Raw genomic sequence first — 17,888 nt, 5'->3', positions numbered from 1 at the left:
CAGACTCTGAAGATAATGATGTAACAAATACAAGTGTTGATTATTGTTACAGGGCAATGTTTGGAGTCCCCCAAACCTATAGAGAAGCCATGCTGTCACCTGAGGCGCCGGGATGGAAACAAGCTATGGAGGAAGAGATCAACTCACCTAAGGAAAATGACACATTTGAACTGACCAGTGTACCTGAGGGTAGGAATACAGTGGGGGGGAAATGGGTATACGCCATTAAAGAAAATGATGAAAAGGGAAAAATCTTTAAAGCTAGATATGTTGCTAAGGGTTACAACCAAACAGAAGGCATAGACTACCATGAGACGTTTGCTCCAACAGCAAACCTTACGTCAGTACGGGCATTGATGCAGGTAGCAGTCCAAAACAACTACATCGTCCATCAGATGGATGTTAAAACGGCATACTTACATGCTCCAATAGATGAAGAGATCTACTTAGAACAGCCAGAGGGTTTCGAAAAGACATCAGAGACAAGAGAAAAACTAGTATGCAAACTAAAGAAATCCCTCTACGGGTTGAAACAATCTGGAAGAAACTGGTACAAACAGCTGAATGACCACCTCGAACAAAATAACTTTGAGAGAAATCTATCTGATCACTGTGTATAGAATGCAAATAGGAAATGAGACCATTGTTGTAATCATCTGGGTTGATGATTTGATCATAGCTGCCAGCAATAATGATTTACTTAATAGGTTTAAAGACAACATGAAATCCCAATTCAACATGAAAGATCTGGGGAAAATATCATACTTCTTAGGTATTCAGTTTGAACAAAAGGAAGACGAAATCACAATGAATCAGAAAAGATACATTGCAAAAGTGCTTGAAAGATTTGGAATGTCAGAATGTAAACCTATATATACCCCATGTGAGCTAAAAATAGAAGGAGTTAGTAATGAGGAGGGTAATGGTAATGAGATAGTTAATCCCAAAGAATATCGTGAGATTGTAGGCAGCCTGATTTATGCCATGACGTGCACCCGGCCTGACATAAGCTGGATCGTTAGTAAATTGTCTCAAACACTAGCGAACCCAAAAGCAGAGAACCTATTGGCCGCAAAACATGTTTTGAGATACCTAAAGGGTACAAATGACTACGAGTTGAGCTTCAAGAAAACTAATGAGGACTTGAACCTGATAGGATTCAGTGATTCTGATTGGGCATCCTCTGTGGAAGATAGACGTAGCACCACAGGGTACTGTTTTAGCCTGACAAAACAAGGCCCCGCCATTTCCTGGAAGTCAAAGAAGCAGCCCACAGTGGCACTGTCGACCTGTGAGGCAGAATACATCGGTCTAGCAAACGCTACTCAGGAAACCATGTATCTACCCCAACTATTAAGCGGCATGGATAACAAAGTTTACAATAGTACCAAGATGCATGGACACAATCAGGGAGCCATTGCACTGAGTAAGAACACAGTAAACAGACAGAGATCCAAACATATTGAAGTAAAATATAATTTTATCCGCAATGCGATTAGTGAAGGAAAGATAGATATTGTTTACTGTCCATCAGAAGATATGGCTGCAGACATATTAACAAAGCCCGTAGCAAAATCCAGAATTGTGAAATTCAAGAGGTTCTTCTTTGGAAACTAAAATGTATGCTACTATGAGTGTGGTAGATGGCTTAGGATGATGAGAACAAGTGGGGGTGTTAGGTTGTGTGTTCTCATGTGATGTATTGTAGCAAATATGTTTCCAATGTTTTGAATTTGATAAAGTCCTATACTGTGTTATTGAGTATAGGGATGTTTCAATAGAACTTAGAATGTATGTTATGAGACACGTCCAACTCCCTGTTATCTGTGACGTGTAATACATGCGACTACATTTTTTTTGTGTGTGATATAAATAGGCGCTGCTGCGCAGTCTTTTCAGTTGTTGGAGAGCAGTCGGACTAGAAAGTGAGCGCTGTGTTCGTGATGATAAAAGAGACATCAAGATTTACTACGGTGTGATCTTTATTATACATGGATGACCAAAATATACTGAGGATAAACATGGAACAACAAGAAAACTCAACAGATTGTTTTGCACTGGGTGCATCTTGTTTCATACAGTGGGCTTATGAAGTGAGGAATACTGTGGCCTATGTCCCATCTCGAAACTTGAGGGAAGTGGAATCTGAGATTTTAAGGATGTTCAATGGTCAATAAAATGGCTTTAAGAATGAAGAAGTTATTCTGTCATTTCTACTCAACCAGAATTTATGTGCTTTGGTCAAAATAACCATCCCGATTTATTTATTGCTCCTACGTTTACACGCACAGAACTGTCATGTATCCATACAGTGATGCATACCAATACAGTTTCTGCCTCATTATTAATGATGGGGAAACAAAGTTTTGGTGCATTGGGTCTGCACGCTGCCTGTTTGCATCTTACCTGACGGGCCGCTCCTATCAGGTGACATGGAGAGGTTTGATGTCAGAACCATCCCTACTAACACAATCAGGTTGCAGCAATGTTGCAGAAACGTGCAATTTAGACTTTTGTATGGTCCACTCAACGTCAAGTTAAACGTGCATGCAACGCAAACGCGGTATCTGCACACAAGTTGCTGCAACGTGCAGGTCCAACGTGTCTGCAACGTGCCTGCAATGTGTACACAACGTTGTGATTTCCGCGATGATTTCGATGTATATTGCTGCAACGTTGTATACACGTTTATATATTACTTTGTTACGTTGCTGCAACGTGGTCTACACTTCCGTTGGCTACATTTATAATTTGCATTACAAAACAAATCAGCTCTTTGCACAAGCTCCACTACTTCCTGAAACTACAGGCATATTTCTTTACCGTCCTATACTATTGGATAGCAATAGCGATGAATCCGGTGTGCAGCACACCTGATCAATCACTTCCATCCACTAGTATAGGACAGGAAAGAAATACGCCTGTAGAGTGTCAGGAAGTAGTGGAGCTTGTGCAAAGAGCCTATTAATGTCATAGTCAATGCAGCAAGCAAAATTATGGTACAAAAGTTATGACACAACACCATTCAGTCAAGAACAATTTATTTTATTAAAAAAGTACACAATGTCTGGCCTGCAACATGATAAACAAGTTTAAAAACAAAAAGGATAAAAAAAAATAATACAAAAACAGTTATTTACTAAAAAAATGGCAGGCTGTGCTCAGATAGGCTGGGGGTGGGCGTCAGATGGGCTGGGGGGGGGGGCTGTGCTCAGATGGGCTGGGGGGGGGCTGTGCTCAGATGGGCTGGGGGGGGGGGCTGTGCTCAGATGGGCTGGGGGGGGGGGCTGTGCTCAGATGGGCTGGGGGGGGGGCTGTGCTCAGATGGGCTGGGGGGGGGGGCTGTGCTCAGATGGGCTGGGGGGGGGGGCTGTGCTCAGATGGGCTGGGGGGGGGGGCTGTGCTCAGATGGGCTGGGGGGGGGGGCTGTGCTCAGATGGGCTGGGGGGGGGCTGTGCTCAGATGGGCTGCGGGTGGGCGTCAGATGGGCTTGGGGGGGGGCTGTGCTCAGATGGGCTGCGGGTGGGCGTCAGATGGGCTGGGGGGGGGGGCTGTGCTCAGATGGGCTGGGGGGCAGCTAGGAAGGGAAGTCTTCCTCATCAGAATGCTGGGGAGTGCTCAGATGGACTGTGCTTGGATGGGCTGTGCTCAGGCGGACTTCTGCAGATACCTAAAGACACAATGAAATGGCCGTAAATACACAACGCACATACATGCACAAAAAAGTGGTACACAATCTTTGGAACCATGCAGTCACACTGGGTAGGAGAAACCAAAAAAAAAGACATCACTTACCCTTCTGCATTTAGCAGGGGCATGTTTCAATGTCTCCTGCAGCTGGGCGGCCACCTCCGCCATCGTAGCCTTTGGCATGGAGACCATCACTGCACCTTTAAGTTATCAAGAAAGGTAATGGTTTCAATTCACATCGGTCATGGAACAAAGACGATGTATTAAAAAATATTCAAAATATGAACCATTTCTTACATGTTAGAACATTGAAGAGTGTCAAACTCTTCAGTGGCTTCTTCCCCTTCTTCCCGTGCACACTGTAGGCGCTCCACACCGCATGTGTGGCTACAGCTGACAGCACCCGCCGGACTGTGTCCGCCAAGTCTCTGCCACCAATGGCACCTAGGTATTGTGTCTGCAAAACAAAGAGTCATTTACTGTACCCTTCCCTGCACTGCAAAAATAAGACAAAGTTCCGCCCTGCAGACACTCACCATCTTCCTCTGATGTTCCCGGTCCTTCAACCTGGCCTCACAGACCTGCAGCTCCTCGTCCGTTTGGGCAGGGTTCAGTACATCCAGCACTTCTCCCTGGGCTCCAGACTCCCCAAGCCGCATGCTCTGGGCCAGTTCCCTCACACTCTGCGCAAGCTCACGGAGTTGCTCCCGCATCTCTGAGAACTGCTGATGTACAGACCTCTGGAAATCTAGATAAACACAGATGTGGCTATAAGTACATTGACATAAAACTAAATGGAAAATCTGCAAGATGAGTAAAATGGTATTCAAAATAAATAAAAAAAATAGTCCAACTATCAGTGTGCAGTAGGCATACTGTTTCAACACAAACATGCATACCTGGATTGTACAGCACACGTGGATTGTACTGGACCGCTGGCAGAGGCCTTTCAACTCCGGCACCTGGTCTTTGGCCTGCATAGTGGGGACCAATGGCTGCCCGGGGCTTGGAATATCTAGTGGAATATCAGTAAATTAGCTCAGACTACTCGATTTCAAAAGTACTACTCTTTTGGGACTGTTGAATGCACTTTAGTATATTACCTTCGTCACTGGAGTGATAGCGTGTGTTGCGCCGTCTCTTTCTAACGTCCTGGCGCTCGTCCATCGACGACTGCTGCTCAAAGACCTTTGCCATGAGCCTGGCACCTTCGTAATGATCTGTGTGCATAAAGTACCATAATCAATACATTTCAGCCATCCTGTTTTCCTCAGAATAATGAGTAATGATCTTTTTCCCCCCCGCCAGTATTTTTTAACAGCTTAAAATGCAAACAGTACCAGTTGTGGACTTGGGGAAAACCCAAATTCAGCAGAGTCAAACAAACAATTTCCCTCAGTCCAGCGGCCATTTTATATTAACGTTAACTAACACAAAACTTAACATCTCAGACCGTTCGCTTGCTTATGTTTCTGCAAATGTTCGCGGCGAACACAAAGCCAGCAGTAACAGAAAAAAGATTTGCAATAGTTTGTCGGAGTATTTTCAATATTGTCTAAACATTAGTCAAGTTCGGGCCTTGACTTAGCTAGCACTAGGTAGCGTGTTAGCTAGCCCTAGGTAGCGTGTTAGCTAGCCCTAGGTAGCGTGTTAGCTAGCATTAGGTAGCGTGTTAGCTAGCCCTAGGTAGCGTGTTAGCTAGCACTAGGTAGCGTGTTAGCTAGCATTAGGTAGCGTGTTAGCTAGCCCTAGGTAGCGTGTTAGCTAGCATTAGGTAGCGTGTTAGCTAGCCCTAGGTAGCGTGTTAGCTAGCCCTAGGTAGCGTGTTAGCTAGCATTAGGTAGCGTGTTAGCTAGCCCTAGGTAGCGTGTTAGCTAGCATTAGGTAGCGTGTTAGCTAGCCCTAGGTAGCGTGTTAGCTAGCATTAGGTAGCGTGTTAGCTAGCCCTAGGTAGCGTGTTAGCTAGCCCTAGGTAGCGTGTTAGCTAGCATTAGGTAGCGTGTTAGCTAGCATTAGGTAGCGTGTTAGCTAGCCCTAGGTAGCATGTTAGCTAGCATTAGGTAGCGTGTTAGCTAGCCCTAGGTAGCGTGTTAGCTAGCATTAGGTAGCGTGTTAGCTAGCCCTAGGTAGCGTGTTAGCTAGCCCTAGGTAGCGTGTTAGCTAGCATTAGGTAGCGTGTTAGCTAGCCCTAGGTAGCGTGTTAGCTAGCCCTAGGTAGCGTGTTAGCTAGCCCTAGGTAGCGTGTTAGCTAGCCCTAGGTAGCGTGTTAGCTAGCACTAGGTAGCGTGTTAGCTAGCACTAGGTAGCGTGTTAGCTAGCATTAGGTAGCGTGTTAGCTAGCACTAGCTAACGTTAGTTAGCTAGCATTGGGCTTCCAATTCCTGAACTTAGTTTAGCGTGCAGGTTGAGTTACTTCTGTTTACTTAAATTATTACCGGTAAGTAAACAAATAAATAGCTAAACCAACAGTCAAATCAATGTAATTTGATGAGGAAAAAACCCCGAGGTGACTAGCTAGATAACTTACCAGATCTGAAGTGCGCACCACACAAAAAAAGTGTTTTAGTCCCCAATCTGCTCTCTTTATGGCTTTAAACCACAGCTTTCGACGGTTCCTCTGAAAAGGGTGACATATCGAGGGGATGCTGAAGAATCTGAGGCCGTCATCTTGTCCTTTTCTGTTTGTACAGTTCACAGCACAGCAGCTTTGAGGCATAATTAGCTACACGAAACGGAGCTACTGTGGCTAGCGAGTTCGTTCCTCGTTCGCTCGTTCCTTTTTCCCAAAGAGGCTGCGTGCGTGCGCACCCCGCTGTGACGTAGACGGCGAACCCATCTATAGGAGGGAAAGTGATCTCATCGCCCCCTAGTGGAAGTGTTCCATAATGCCGAGAGAATGAATGGGATTTCTCGACACGTCTTTTGAAAAATGATATCTTGGTCGACACCGAAACGTTAGTTTTAATTAATGAAAAAGCATTAAATGTTAACAAACAGGGAAATATACAATCAATAACATTTCTAAGATGAGTTATTCACCTCAACATAGTACAATATGAAGGATATAAGCGAAAATTTAAAAAAAGAACAAAAGACAGGAGCAGTTTGGCAAAGAATCCTGCCTACTTTAACTGTGAACCAAGCAAGCAGTGACGTCACGGGATATTGCAATCCTAATGCTAGCCTAATAGGACTTTAAGCCAACGTCACAGCAACGTTATTTAACGACGTTGCAGGGACCCATATTGCCAATGTTTCTGCAACGTTGCAGAAAAGTCTAATTAGACTTAGGAGGGTAAAGTTATTTTCGACCTTAGATGGACGTTGTCACAACATCGCCTGATGGTAACGTTGCAACTTACCTAAGTACAACTTATGTGCAACGTTGCTGCAACCCACTGTGTTAGTAGGGATGTAGTCTGACTACGGGGGTTCCACAAGGGTCTGTCCTGGGTCCTCTCCTCCCCCCCCCCCCCCCCCCTCTACACTACTTCTCTGGGTATATTACACTCACAGTCATCCATGATTGGATGGAATAAGTATATGCGGGTCAATTTGATAGACTGCTAGACTACAGATAGTAAATTGCCAGATTGAGAACCTTATGTCTGGTTTTGTACCTATAGGAACTGGAATGAGGAATTGATTAGTGCTGAACAGATATTGTAAGAACAAGCAATAACAAGAATTCCAATGTAGAGTACCTGTACCTGGTTTTATATGGCGAATAAAAGGTTATATTCTTGTACTGTCCTGGGAGAACTGATGTGTCACAACCGCCCCCTCTACTGGCAATAGACCTCAAATGCATGATGGCATGTAGTCATGAAATTAGTTACATTAAGCCGGATGGTATTTATTTACGCACAGCACAAACCTGACTATTCAATCCACAATGCATTCACTCACTCCCTCTCTCGCAGTTCTGCGGCTGGGGGTGTGGCCTCTCAGGTGGGAGGTAGTTGTTGTGTGTGTGCAGGATCCTCATAGCGATGACGCGCATGGCCAGCTGGAAGCCCAGGGCCACCTCCGCAAACTGGGGGGCGGGGGGGCACTTTAATAGGCCACACGGTGACATCTTATAGCTTATCTCTCACCGGATCATGGGCTATGCACTCGGGTGCTCGGGGTCAGGAGCGCAGTGGAGCGCTTAGTCTCGAGCTCGTTTCAAATATTTAATATAATATGTAATATATAATATGAATGATTCATAGAGATCGATTATCCTCATTTAATATGGCATGGGTGGGGGGGGGGGGTCACTGCTGTTGAGTGATATATTACATGTTTTGGGGATAACCCTCACGCTTAGAGAGTGGCTATTTATATTTGTCACATAGCCTATGTATAGGCTACCATAGGTCACGTTGCCTTAATGTTCGCGAAACGATCGTGATTGAGTCTGTTAATTGTAATAAGCTAAAAGAAAATAGCTCAAATCTATTTAAACCTAGCCATACATTTATTTTAATTAGCCGCTTGGACTAGCCACAGCTGTCCTATCCGGTCTTTGACATCACGGGTGTTCGCATTATGACGTAGAAATTACACGTAGCCTACAACGGCAGGTTGTCAGATGTAACAAGTGGGCATAAGCGTCAGTGCTGTGATTTTCTGCGACAGATTAACATGTTGATGAAGATGTGGATCTTACAATATGTAGGTTAGTGCAAGTAATGATGTTTTTTAGAACCCAAGAGAGGGTCGATGATCGTCAGGCGACGCTCCTGAATGAGCCAAATAGGCTGTCCCAGGATCTTCATGTGACACTCATCTGCGGGACAGTTGTGATTGCTCTCTCTCTGGTCCTCATCATATCTTGGCTATTATGGCAATTGAGAATTCTTAAAGGAAACACCAAGGTTGGTAATCAACGTTTCATTGTACTTTAATAATTCACAATTCAACGATTAATGAAGCTGCTCTGTCTTTGTGAAGCCTTAATGACCTCAACATCCGTCTGGTATTTCCTTTATACAGGATGAAAACTATGAAGACATTGATTGGTAAGTTTATAATGCATTTTTCAGTGTATCCATAACAGTGTGTGTGTGTGTGTGTGTTTGTGTGAGGTGTGTTTGTGTATAATGTGTGGCATGATTATGAGGGTCCGTGTAGGACTTAAATATTGAGACACTCTTACATTCACTGTACATACATACTACTGAGACATTCACATACTATTGAAACACTCACACATACATACACACTACTGAGACACTCACACATATACATACATACATACATACATACATACATACATACATACATACATACATACATACATACATACACTACTGAGACACTCTCACATACACACTACTCACACACATTTTTCAGTTATGTTTTTATTTTTTATTTAACCTTAATTTAACCAGGCAAGCATTTAAGAACAAGTTCTTATTTAGAAAGGCGGCCTGGCAAGTGTATGTGTATGTATGCTCTTACATGTGAGAGTGGGAGTGTTTCACATGCATTTGTACAAGTAATCTCAGTAGAGTGTGTAAGTAATTTCACTTGCAACGGAAGGTACAAGTAGCCTAGGTCTACTTCAGTACTAGAACTAGGCCTACTCAACTGGGCCTACTTCAGTGCTAGAACTAGGCCTACTTCAGTACTAAAACTAGGCTTACTTCAGTACTAGAACTAGGCCTACTCAACTAGGCCTACTTCAGTTTTAGAACAAGGCCTACTTCAGTACTAGAACAAGGCCTACTTCAGTAATAGAACTAGGCCTCCTTCAGTACTAGAGCTAGGCCTTCTTCAGTACTAGAATTAAACCTCCTTCAGAGCTAGAACTAGGCCTACTTCAGTACTAGAACTAGGCCTCCCCCAGTCCTATAACTAGGCCTCATTCAGTCCTAGAACTAGGCCTGCTCTAGTACTAGAATGAAACCTCCTTCAGTGTATTATTTCAGGCGGAAAGGCTAACATGGAGATTTCAGACGGCCTTATCAGAAAGTTGTTTAAACGTTAACTATTTCAAATTTATTTTTGTGAAACGGTATGAAGGTATAGCTTCTATGTTGTTACATTTGCAGGCCTTATTCGTAATTGGCAATTGCAATGAAGATGACATTGTCGATTTTATTATTTTTTATCGTGGCCTAGTTCTAGCACTGAAATAAGCCTTGTTCTAATACTGAAGTAGGCTTAGTTCTACTACTGAAGTAGGCCTAGATATAGTACTGAGGTAGGCCTAGTTCTAGAACTGCATTACGATTATACATTTAAATGTATCGAAATCATCAAAAGTCATTTTAGTTTTCATTTTATTTTATCTCAAAAGTGCACAGCTGGACAGAGCCTCGACCCCGTGCAACAACTGTGGTCCGACGGACTGTGGAGGTGACATGCCGTCAGCCGGGTCTCAGATGAGTAGAGGACACAGCCGCACTAGCTACCTAACCACCCCCATGGTGTCCAGTGGTGTCGGTGTTGCGCTCTCTGCACACAAGGGCCAAAGTTCAAAGATACGATCTGAGCCTGATGTTTCACGATCACCCGAGGGCCACTGGAAGCGGGGTCTCCATCAGAGGAATTTTTGCGGGAAGTGGGAAGGAGTCTGTCAAGGGACGACCACTTCCAGTTCGGACTCTCTGATGAAGAGGGCAGCTCCACCTGACACAGCTCCATCTGACACAGGTCTACCTGACACAGCTCCATCTGTCAGACCACCATTCTCCATGACCAGGACCAATAAAGGAGACAGTCCCGCTAGCTGCCTAACCACCCACATGTTGTCCAGTGGTGTCGGTGTTGTGTTCTCTGCACACAAGGGCCAAAGTTCAGAGGGCCGATCTGAGCCGGACGTTTCACAATCACCCGAAGGCCACTGGAAGCGTGATCTGGTGGTGCGTCTCCATCGGAGGCATTTTCGCAAGAAGTGGGAAGAAGACTTTCAAGGATCGACCACTTCCACTTCGGACTCTATGATGAAGAGAGAAGCTGTCACAGCCTTGTCTGTCACAGTTCCATCTGGCACAGCTCCACCTGACACAGCTCCAACTGACACAGCTCCATCTTCATCTGTCAGACCACCATTCTCCATGACCAGGACCAGAACAGGAGACAGTCCCGCTAGCTATCTAACCACCCCCATGGTGTCCAGTGGTGTCGGTGTTGCGTTCTCTGCACACAAGGGCCAAAGTTCAAAGGGCCAATCTGAGCCGGACGTTTCACGATCACCCGAGGGCCACTTGAAGTGTGATCTGGCGGTGCGTGTCCAGTGGAGGCATTTTCGCGGGAAGTGGGAAAGAGTCTATCAAGGGACGACCACTTCCACCTCGGACTCTATGATGAAGAGGGCAGCTGTCACAGATCAACCTGTCACAGCTCCATCCGACACAGCTCCATCCGACAGAGCTCCATCTGTCAGACCACCACTCTCCATGACCAGGACCAGTAGAGGAGACAGCTCCACTAGCCACCTATCCACCCCAATGGCGTCTAGGGTTTTGGCGGTAAAGGCACAGTCCGAGCTGAACGTCCCACGATCACCCGAGGCCCACTGGAAGCGGGGACCAGAGCTGTCTCTTGATCGGAGGCTCTTTCGCGAGAAGTTGGAAGGAGTCTATCGAGGAGCGACCACTTCCACTTTGGACTCTCTGGTGAAGAGGCAAGCTGGCAGAGCGCCATCTGACACAGCTCCACCTGTCAAACCACCTCTCTCCGTGACCAGGACCAGTAGAGGAGACAGCCCCGCTAGCCACCTGTCCACCCCCATGGCGTCTAGTGGTCTGGCGGTAAAGGCACAGTCCGAACTGAATATTCCACGATCGCCTGAGGCCCACTGGAAGCGGGGACCAGAGCTGTCTCTTGATCGCAGGCTCTTTCGCGAGAAGTTGGAAGGAGTCTATCGAGGAGCGACCACTTCCACCTCTGAGTCTCTGGTGAAGAGACAAGCTGGCACAGCTCCACCTGTCAAACCAACACTCTTAATGACCAGGACCAGTAGAGGAGACAGCCCCGCTAACCACCTATCCACCCCCATGGCGTCTAGGGATTCCATATGACAAACAAAGTCATCTAGACCATCTACCCATCATCTACATCACCTGTTATCTACCCCAGTAGCCTCCACATTAGGTTTGTTCAGTGTGAGGTTATTATGTCTTGTGTTTGTTTGTACTGATTTCATTTGAGAATAAAGTCTCTGAACATTATTTGCCTGTGTTTGGGTCTTATCTCCATTGTATCCTGATACACGATAATCAGAGCCCCTCCCACTGCTGTTCTCAGTGAGCTGTGTGGACTGAGAGAATTTGTGCAATAAAATGTGTAATAAAAATCAAATTAAAGCCGCAAGCAGCAATGAGACAAAGTCCTATGTTTACACCCCCTTAAGACTGACAGGGTGAGACTGACCAGACAGAGTGGGTAAATCCAGCAAGACCAGCTAATGACCAGCCAAGGTTTGTAGCTGGCCTGTATTGAGGTCATTGTGTCATACATTTACCATGGGCACAATTTTATATACCATACAGCCGTAGATTGACAGACATGGGTTTGATTGATTGATTGATTGATTTACTTTATTTGGTGATTCACACCGTGCACACAAACTAAATACATACAGAAATTGTTAAAAATCGAGGATAAAAAAAACAATAAAGCCCTAAAGCTTATATCCATTGTGGTCGTCTGGGTTAAACATAACACTTAACACAAGATACATCACAAATGAATATGAATAAATAGCTCAATAATTAAACTGAACGCATCAACAGGACAGCGAACTAAGACAATACAAACAACATAGAAAGTAACAGGTGGCAGGGCCGTTCATTTCTAATCTTAGAGGTAAGTAATAAAAAAAGACATGTTATTTTGCAGCCAAGTCTTTAAGACCCTTTTGAATGTGCTGAGTGAAACATTCAGATTCATGGCTAATTTATTCCACTGAACTGCTGCACTGTACAGAAATGTGTTCCCATCAGGAGTAGACTGACAGTCAGGGGGGTGACTGACAGAAAGAGGGGTAGACTGACAGATAGGGGCATAGATTGACAGGGTGTAGACTGACAGACAGGGTCAAACAGACAGATCGTGGTGGAAGGTGGGGAGGGCAAAGCCTGGGGCCACACCCTTCCAGCCAGAAGGACGAATCAGGAGACGCCTTCAACCCTGAGGGGATGAAGTGTTTCTGTCTCCTTCATCTCTCTCAGTCTTTCTCTGTTCGTCTATCTCTCCCCATCTATTGCTTTCTCTATTATATCTATGTATCACTCCTTCTCTCCTCTCCTCCTGTAGTTGTTTATAACATCTTCCTTGCCTTCTCCCCTTTGCCCCTCCTCTTCTCCACCTTTTGTTATTTGCGGTAGTACATTAACGGAACTGCTCAGCGAGTTTGACATTACCACTATTTACCACTAGATGTCGCACTTTTGCACTGAATACAACCAACACGACTGATTCTAGAACCTATGTCACATCAAGTGACGTCTGAAAAGCGACCAGCTGCCTGGGCCACTTAGCTCCTGACCCCCACAGCAACCCCCAGCTCTGCCCAGGAGACCCTCCCCCACTCTGGCCTGGTGTGGCAAGACGCTCTGCTTGTTGCCATTCTGGGGAGGCTCTCCTGGTTCTCCTAGCCTCCCACTCTGTCTAGACACTAATGTAGATCTGACTGCATGCGATAGGTCTAAGCAATATGGCAGGCGATTCCACCCTTGCCTGTTAGAGGGCAAGGTGGAGATGAAACCATCTTGCTTAGGCCCATCGTCATCTCAGATCTAGTGTCTAGGGGGGGTTGGAAGTAGGGGCTGGTGTAGGCCACAGGATATTTGTCCCTTCTCTCTCTGCTCCTGAGACTCTCACACCTACAAAACCGAAAGCACAACTACACCTTTCTCTAATGTAACCTTTAAAGACATTCAGTAAGGATGAGGGTTTGTCCGAAGAGTTGCTTCCACAATGGTGAGGTTAGGAGCTCAGTCGTTACAACCCTGTGTATGATCCACCACCACCACCACCAGCTACAAATGAATGTCCACTATGGCTAAGCTAGGTGGTGTTTGATAAATTAATATGTGAATGGGAGAATTCCCCATGAATGTGATTGGCACTTTAATACTATTATCTTTTTAAACAAACCCCTTATATATATTGGGTGTACTAGTGGAAAGAGAAGGAGAGAGGGGACAGGAAGATTTAAGATCAAACATTTTCCTTCAGGGCTATTCTATTCCACTTGGGATACTTGAACATTTAGAAACAAAACAAGCAATCTTTTTATTTTAGTCTCAATGTCGGAGGGTGTCAGTGCTGCAACAGTGGCATTCTCCATCATTGTTTTAACTTGACCAATGAACATATATTGACTAGGAGGAAGACGAGGAGATTGGGTTGGGTTGCACATGCCTTTTGAGCAGGAAAGCAAACAAAATCACACCCACGTGGTGAAGTAAGCGACGCAGGTTTATGAGCAATCTCTACTGCCCTCTGCTGGTGTGCATCGGTATATCTCATGCTATGAACGGACACACACACGGGGACACACACACGGACACACGTCACGTACAGAAGTGGTTGCACCGCTTTAAACAAAACAAAAAAAAGCACACAGCATTGTTTCATGTCATCATTCCTCTGGTCGTATTAGCAGGTACTGTGATCTCACTGCTGCTTTTCTCTGTTTCTTTGCTCTTCATTTCCTCAGTAAATGTGTTTTAATTATGACGAGCATGATCTTATCTGCACACAAAAGAACAAACTTTCAGAGACTTGAACTAGAACAGACCAGAGGGCAGACCCTCAGACCTGGAGGGTGCACCTGAAGAGCTGCTGGGATTTTAGATCTCTGCTCCTCTCAACCTGCTACTGTGGACAGAGGAGCGGAGCAAGCGTCACCATGGGCCCCTTTATCAATGAGCTTGTGATCAAAAGGATTTTTGAAGTGAACAAAGATTGCAAGTATTCGGACGTTCTACTTTTCTTTCTCTTGTTTTCTTTGGGAATTAACTACAGTTTCAATGTTTATGTTACGATTGGTGAATTGGGATTATTTTGCACTGGGTGCATCTTGTTTCATATAGTGCAAAAGTGGGCTTATGAAGTGAGGAATACTGTAGCCTATGTCCCATCTCAAAACTTGAGGGAAGTGGAATCTGAGATTTTAAGGATGTTCAATGGTCAATAAAATGGCTTTAAGAATGAAGAAGTTGTTATTCTGTCATTTCTACTCAACCAGAATTTATGTGGTTTGGTCAAAATACACATCTCGATTTATTTATTGCTCCTACGTTTACACGCACAGAACTGTTTTATGTATCCATACAGCGATGCATACCAATACAGTTTCTGCCTCATTATTAGTGAAGGGGAAACAAAGTTTTGTTGTGTGTCATTGGGTCTGCACGCTGCCTGTTTGCATCTTACCTGACGGGCCGCTCCTATCGGGTGACATGGAGAGGTTTGATGTCGGAACCATGTAGTCTGACTACGGGGGTTCCACAAGGGTCTGTACTGGGTCCTCCCCCCCCCCCCCCCCTCTACACTACTTCTCTGGGTATATTACACTCACAGTCATCCATGATTGGATGGAATAAGTACAGTAGATGCGGGTCAATTTGATAGACGGCTAGACTACAGATAATAAATTGCCAGGTTGAGAACCTTATGTCTGGTATTGTACCTATAGGAACTGGAATGAGGAATTGATTAGTGCTGAAAAGATATTGTAAGAACAAGCAATAACAAGAATTCCAATGTAGAGTACCTGTACCTGGTTTTATATGGCGAATAAAAGGTTATATTCTTGTACCTGTCCTGGGAGAACTGATGTGTCACAAGCGCCCCCTCTACTGGCAATATACCTCAAATGCATGATGGCATGTAGTCATGAAATTAGTTACATTAAGCCGGATGGTATTTATTTACGCACAGCACAAACCTGACTATTCAATCCACAATGCATTCACTCACTCCCTCTCTCGCAGTTCTGCGGCTGGGGGTGTGGCCTCTCAGGTGGGAGGTAGTTGTTGTGTGTGTGCAGGATCCTCATAGCGATGACGCGCATGGCCAGCTGGAAGCCCAGGGCCACCTCCGCAAACTGGGGGGCGGGGGGGCACTTTAATAGGCCACACGGTGACATCTTATAGCTTATCTCTCACCGGATCATGGGCTATGCACTCGGGTGCTCGGGGTCAGGAGCGCAGTGGAGCGCTTAGTCTCGAGCTCGTTTCAAATATTTAATATAATATGTAATATATAATATGAATGATTCATAGAGATCGATTATCCTCATTTAATATGGCATGGGTGGGGGGGGGGGGGTGTCACTGCTGTTGAGTGATATATTACATGTTTTGGGGATAACCCTCCAGCTGAGCAACCGTATCTCACGACTTTTCGTTCCAGCCAAAACGAAAAGTAATCTATTGAATCGCTCTACACAGAACGAATTTCATAACAATTTCGGGACAGAACGAAACTTTAGCCCATGTATTTCTATGGACACGTGCACGGATGCGTGGAGGCGCTCGGGCAGCGAGCATAGAGGCGTGCGTGCGCGCGCAGGGGTATTGTGATATGCGGAGCGCGCCCACAAAGCGCCGTCCGAGTAGCTCCACTCCTGCATGGGTCCAGTTAGCTCCACTCCTGGGTCCAGTTAGCTCCACTCTTGGATCCAGTTAGCTCCACTCCTGGGTCCAGTTAGCTCCACTCCTGCATGGGTCCAGTTAGCTCCACTCCTGGGTCCAGTTAGCTCCACTCCTGGGTCCAGTTCCACTCCTGGGTCCAGTTCCACTCCTGGGTCCAGTTAGCTCCACTCCTGCATGGGTCCAGTTAGCTCCACTCCTGCATGGGTCCAGTTAGCTCCACTCCTGGTCCAGTTAGCTCCACTCCTGGGTCCAGTTAGCTCCACTCCTGAGTCCAGTTAGCTCCACTCCTGGTCCAGTTAGCTCCACTCCTGAGTCCAGTTAGCTCCACTCCTGGGTCCAGTTAGCTCCACTCCTGGTCCAGTTAGCTCCACTCCTGGGTCCAGTTAGCTCCACTCCTGGGTCCAGTTAGCTCCACTCCTGGGTCCAGTTAGCTCCACTCCTGGTCCAGTTAGCTCCACTCCTGGGTCCAGTTAGCTCCACTCCTGGGTCCAGTTTCGTAAATTAGCCTGATCCCTGTGTCCACGTCTATCCCCTGTGTTGATGTGGATGGTGCTTGTGTACACTGTGAATAGCTAGCTAGCTAGCATCCTTGCGTTAGCTAGCGTTAGAATACGAGCTAGCTAATGCTAGCTAATAATAATGACCGTAAGCTAGTAGTGTTGTTTGCTAGTTAATAATAATGACCGTAAGCTAGTTTGCTAGTTGCTTGTAAAACGTTGTTGCTTGCTAGTTTCGCCAGCTAGTTTTGACGAATTTATGAAGAAAATCGTTCTGTGCAGAACGTTTCCATATTTATATTTCGTTTTCCTCAGAACGAAAAGTCATGATATACGGCTGAGCTGAGAGAGTGGCTATTTATATTTGTCACATATGTATAGGCTACCACCCTACTAACACACGCAGGTTGCGCAAACGTTCTACATACGGCCGCTATAGGTGACGATTAATCTGCGCCACGTGCGGAAATTACGCGGCCATTTACGGAAACGCGAGATCTGCCGTTTAGTAGCCGCTACGTTAGAACGACACGTCATTCAGAAGTTGCGGCCGCGTGCAAAGAACGCACGTGATCACGTGGGCAGGAACTTCCGTAATAAACTCACTTGGCTGACACTAGATTAACAGCTATTTATATGACTTGGTCTGCACGTCTTTTTCGCAAGGTGCAAATATGGTGACTTACTGACCACTGGCTATATTTAGCATTTGCAGTACCACTGGCTATATTTAGCATTTACCAGTACAAAAACAAATTAATGCTATATGGGGATATAGCAGCAAGCATTATGATACAAACCAATATAAGACTGAACACCATTAACAGTTTAGAACATTTTATTACACAAAGTACATTACAAATTAAAAGTATACATATTTACAAGGATGAGGTTTACGGTCTGTCACATTACGCATAGCCAGAAAAGCAAAAAAAAGTATGTACAAGCTCTGGCTAGCAACCCATTATCTGACAATTGCAAAAGTTCGAAAAACAAAAATGAAACAAAGTGCGCATTCTGTGGCAGGCAGACCGGGAACAGACCGTTGTATCCCACAAAAAAAGGTTAAAATTTACAAAAACTATTTACAAAAAAGGCA

The 17,888-nt window shown here is 45.3% G+C and overlaps 1 protein-coding gene across 1 annotated transcript; it reads right to left on the bottom strand.

Moving 5' to 3' along the window:
- Window positions 1-3,421: 3,421 nt before the first annotated feature.
- LOC311316005 (uncharacterized protein) lies at window positions 3,422-4,638 on the bottom strand. The gene is made up of 5 exons (XM_084446745.1): window positions 4,590-4,638; window positions 4,227-4,438; window positions 3,988-4,147; window positions 3,796-3,890; window positions 3,422-3,670 (listed from the first exon to the last, which is right to left on the bottom strand). The coding sequence occupies exons 2-5, from the start codon at window positions 4,401-4,403 to the stop codon at window positions 3,578-3,580; spliced, it is 525 nt and encodes a 174-aa protein (XP_084302871.1). The 5' UTR covers window positions 4,404-4,438; window positions 4,590-4,638; the 3' UTR covers window positions 3,422-3,577.
- Between the last annotated feature and the right edge of the window lie 13,250 nt (window positions 4,639-17,888).

The sequence above is a fragment of the Borostomias antarcticus genome (assembly GCF_949987555.1).
Source record: "Borostomias antarcticus genome assembly, chromosome: 12".
Taxonomy (NCBI): domain Eukaryota; kingdom Metazoa; phylum Chordata; class Actinopteri; order Stomiiformes; family Stomiidae; genus Borostomias; species Borostomias antarcticus.
This window is presented reverse-complemented; position numbering and strand designations above follow the sequence as displayed.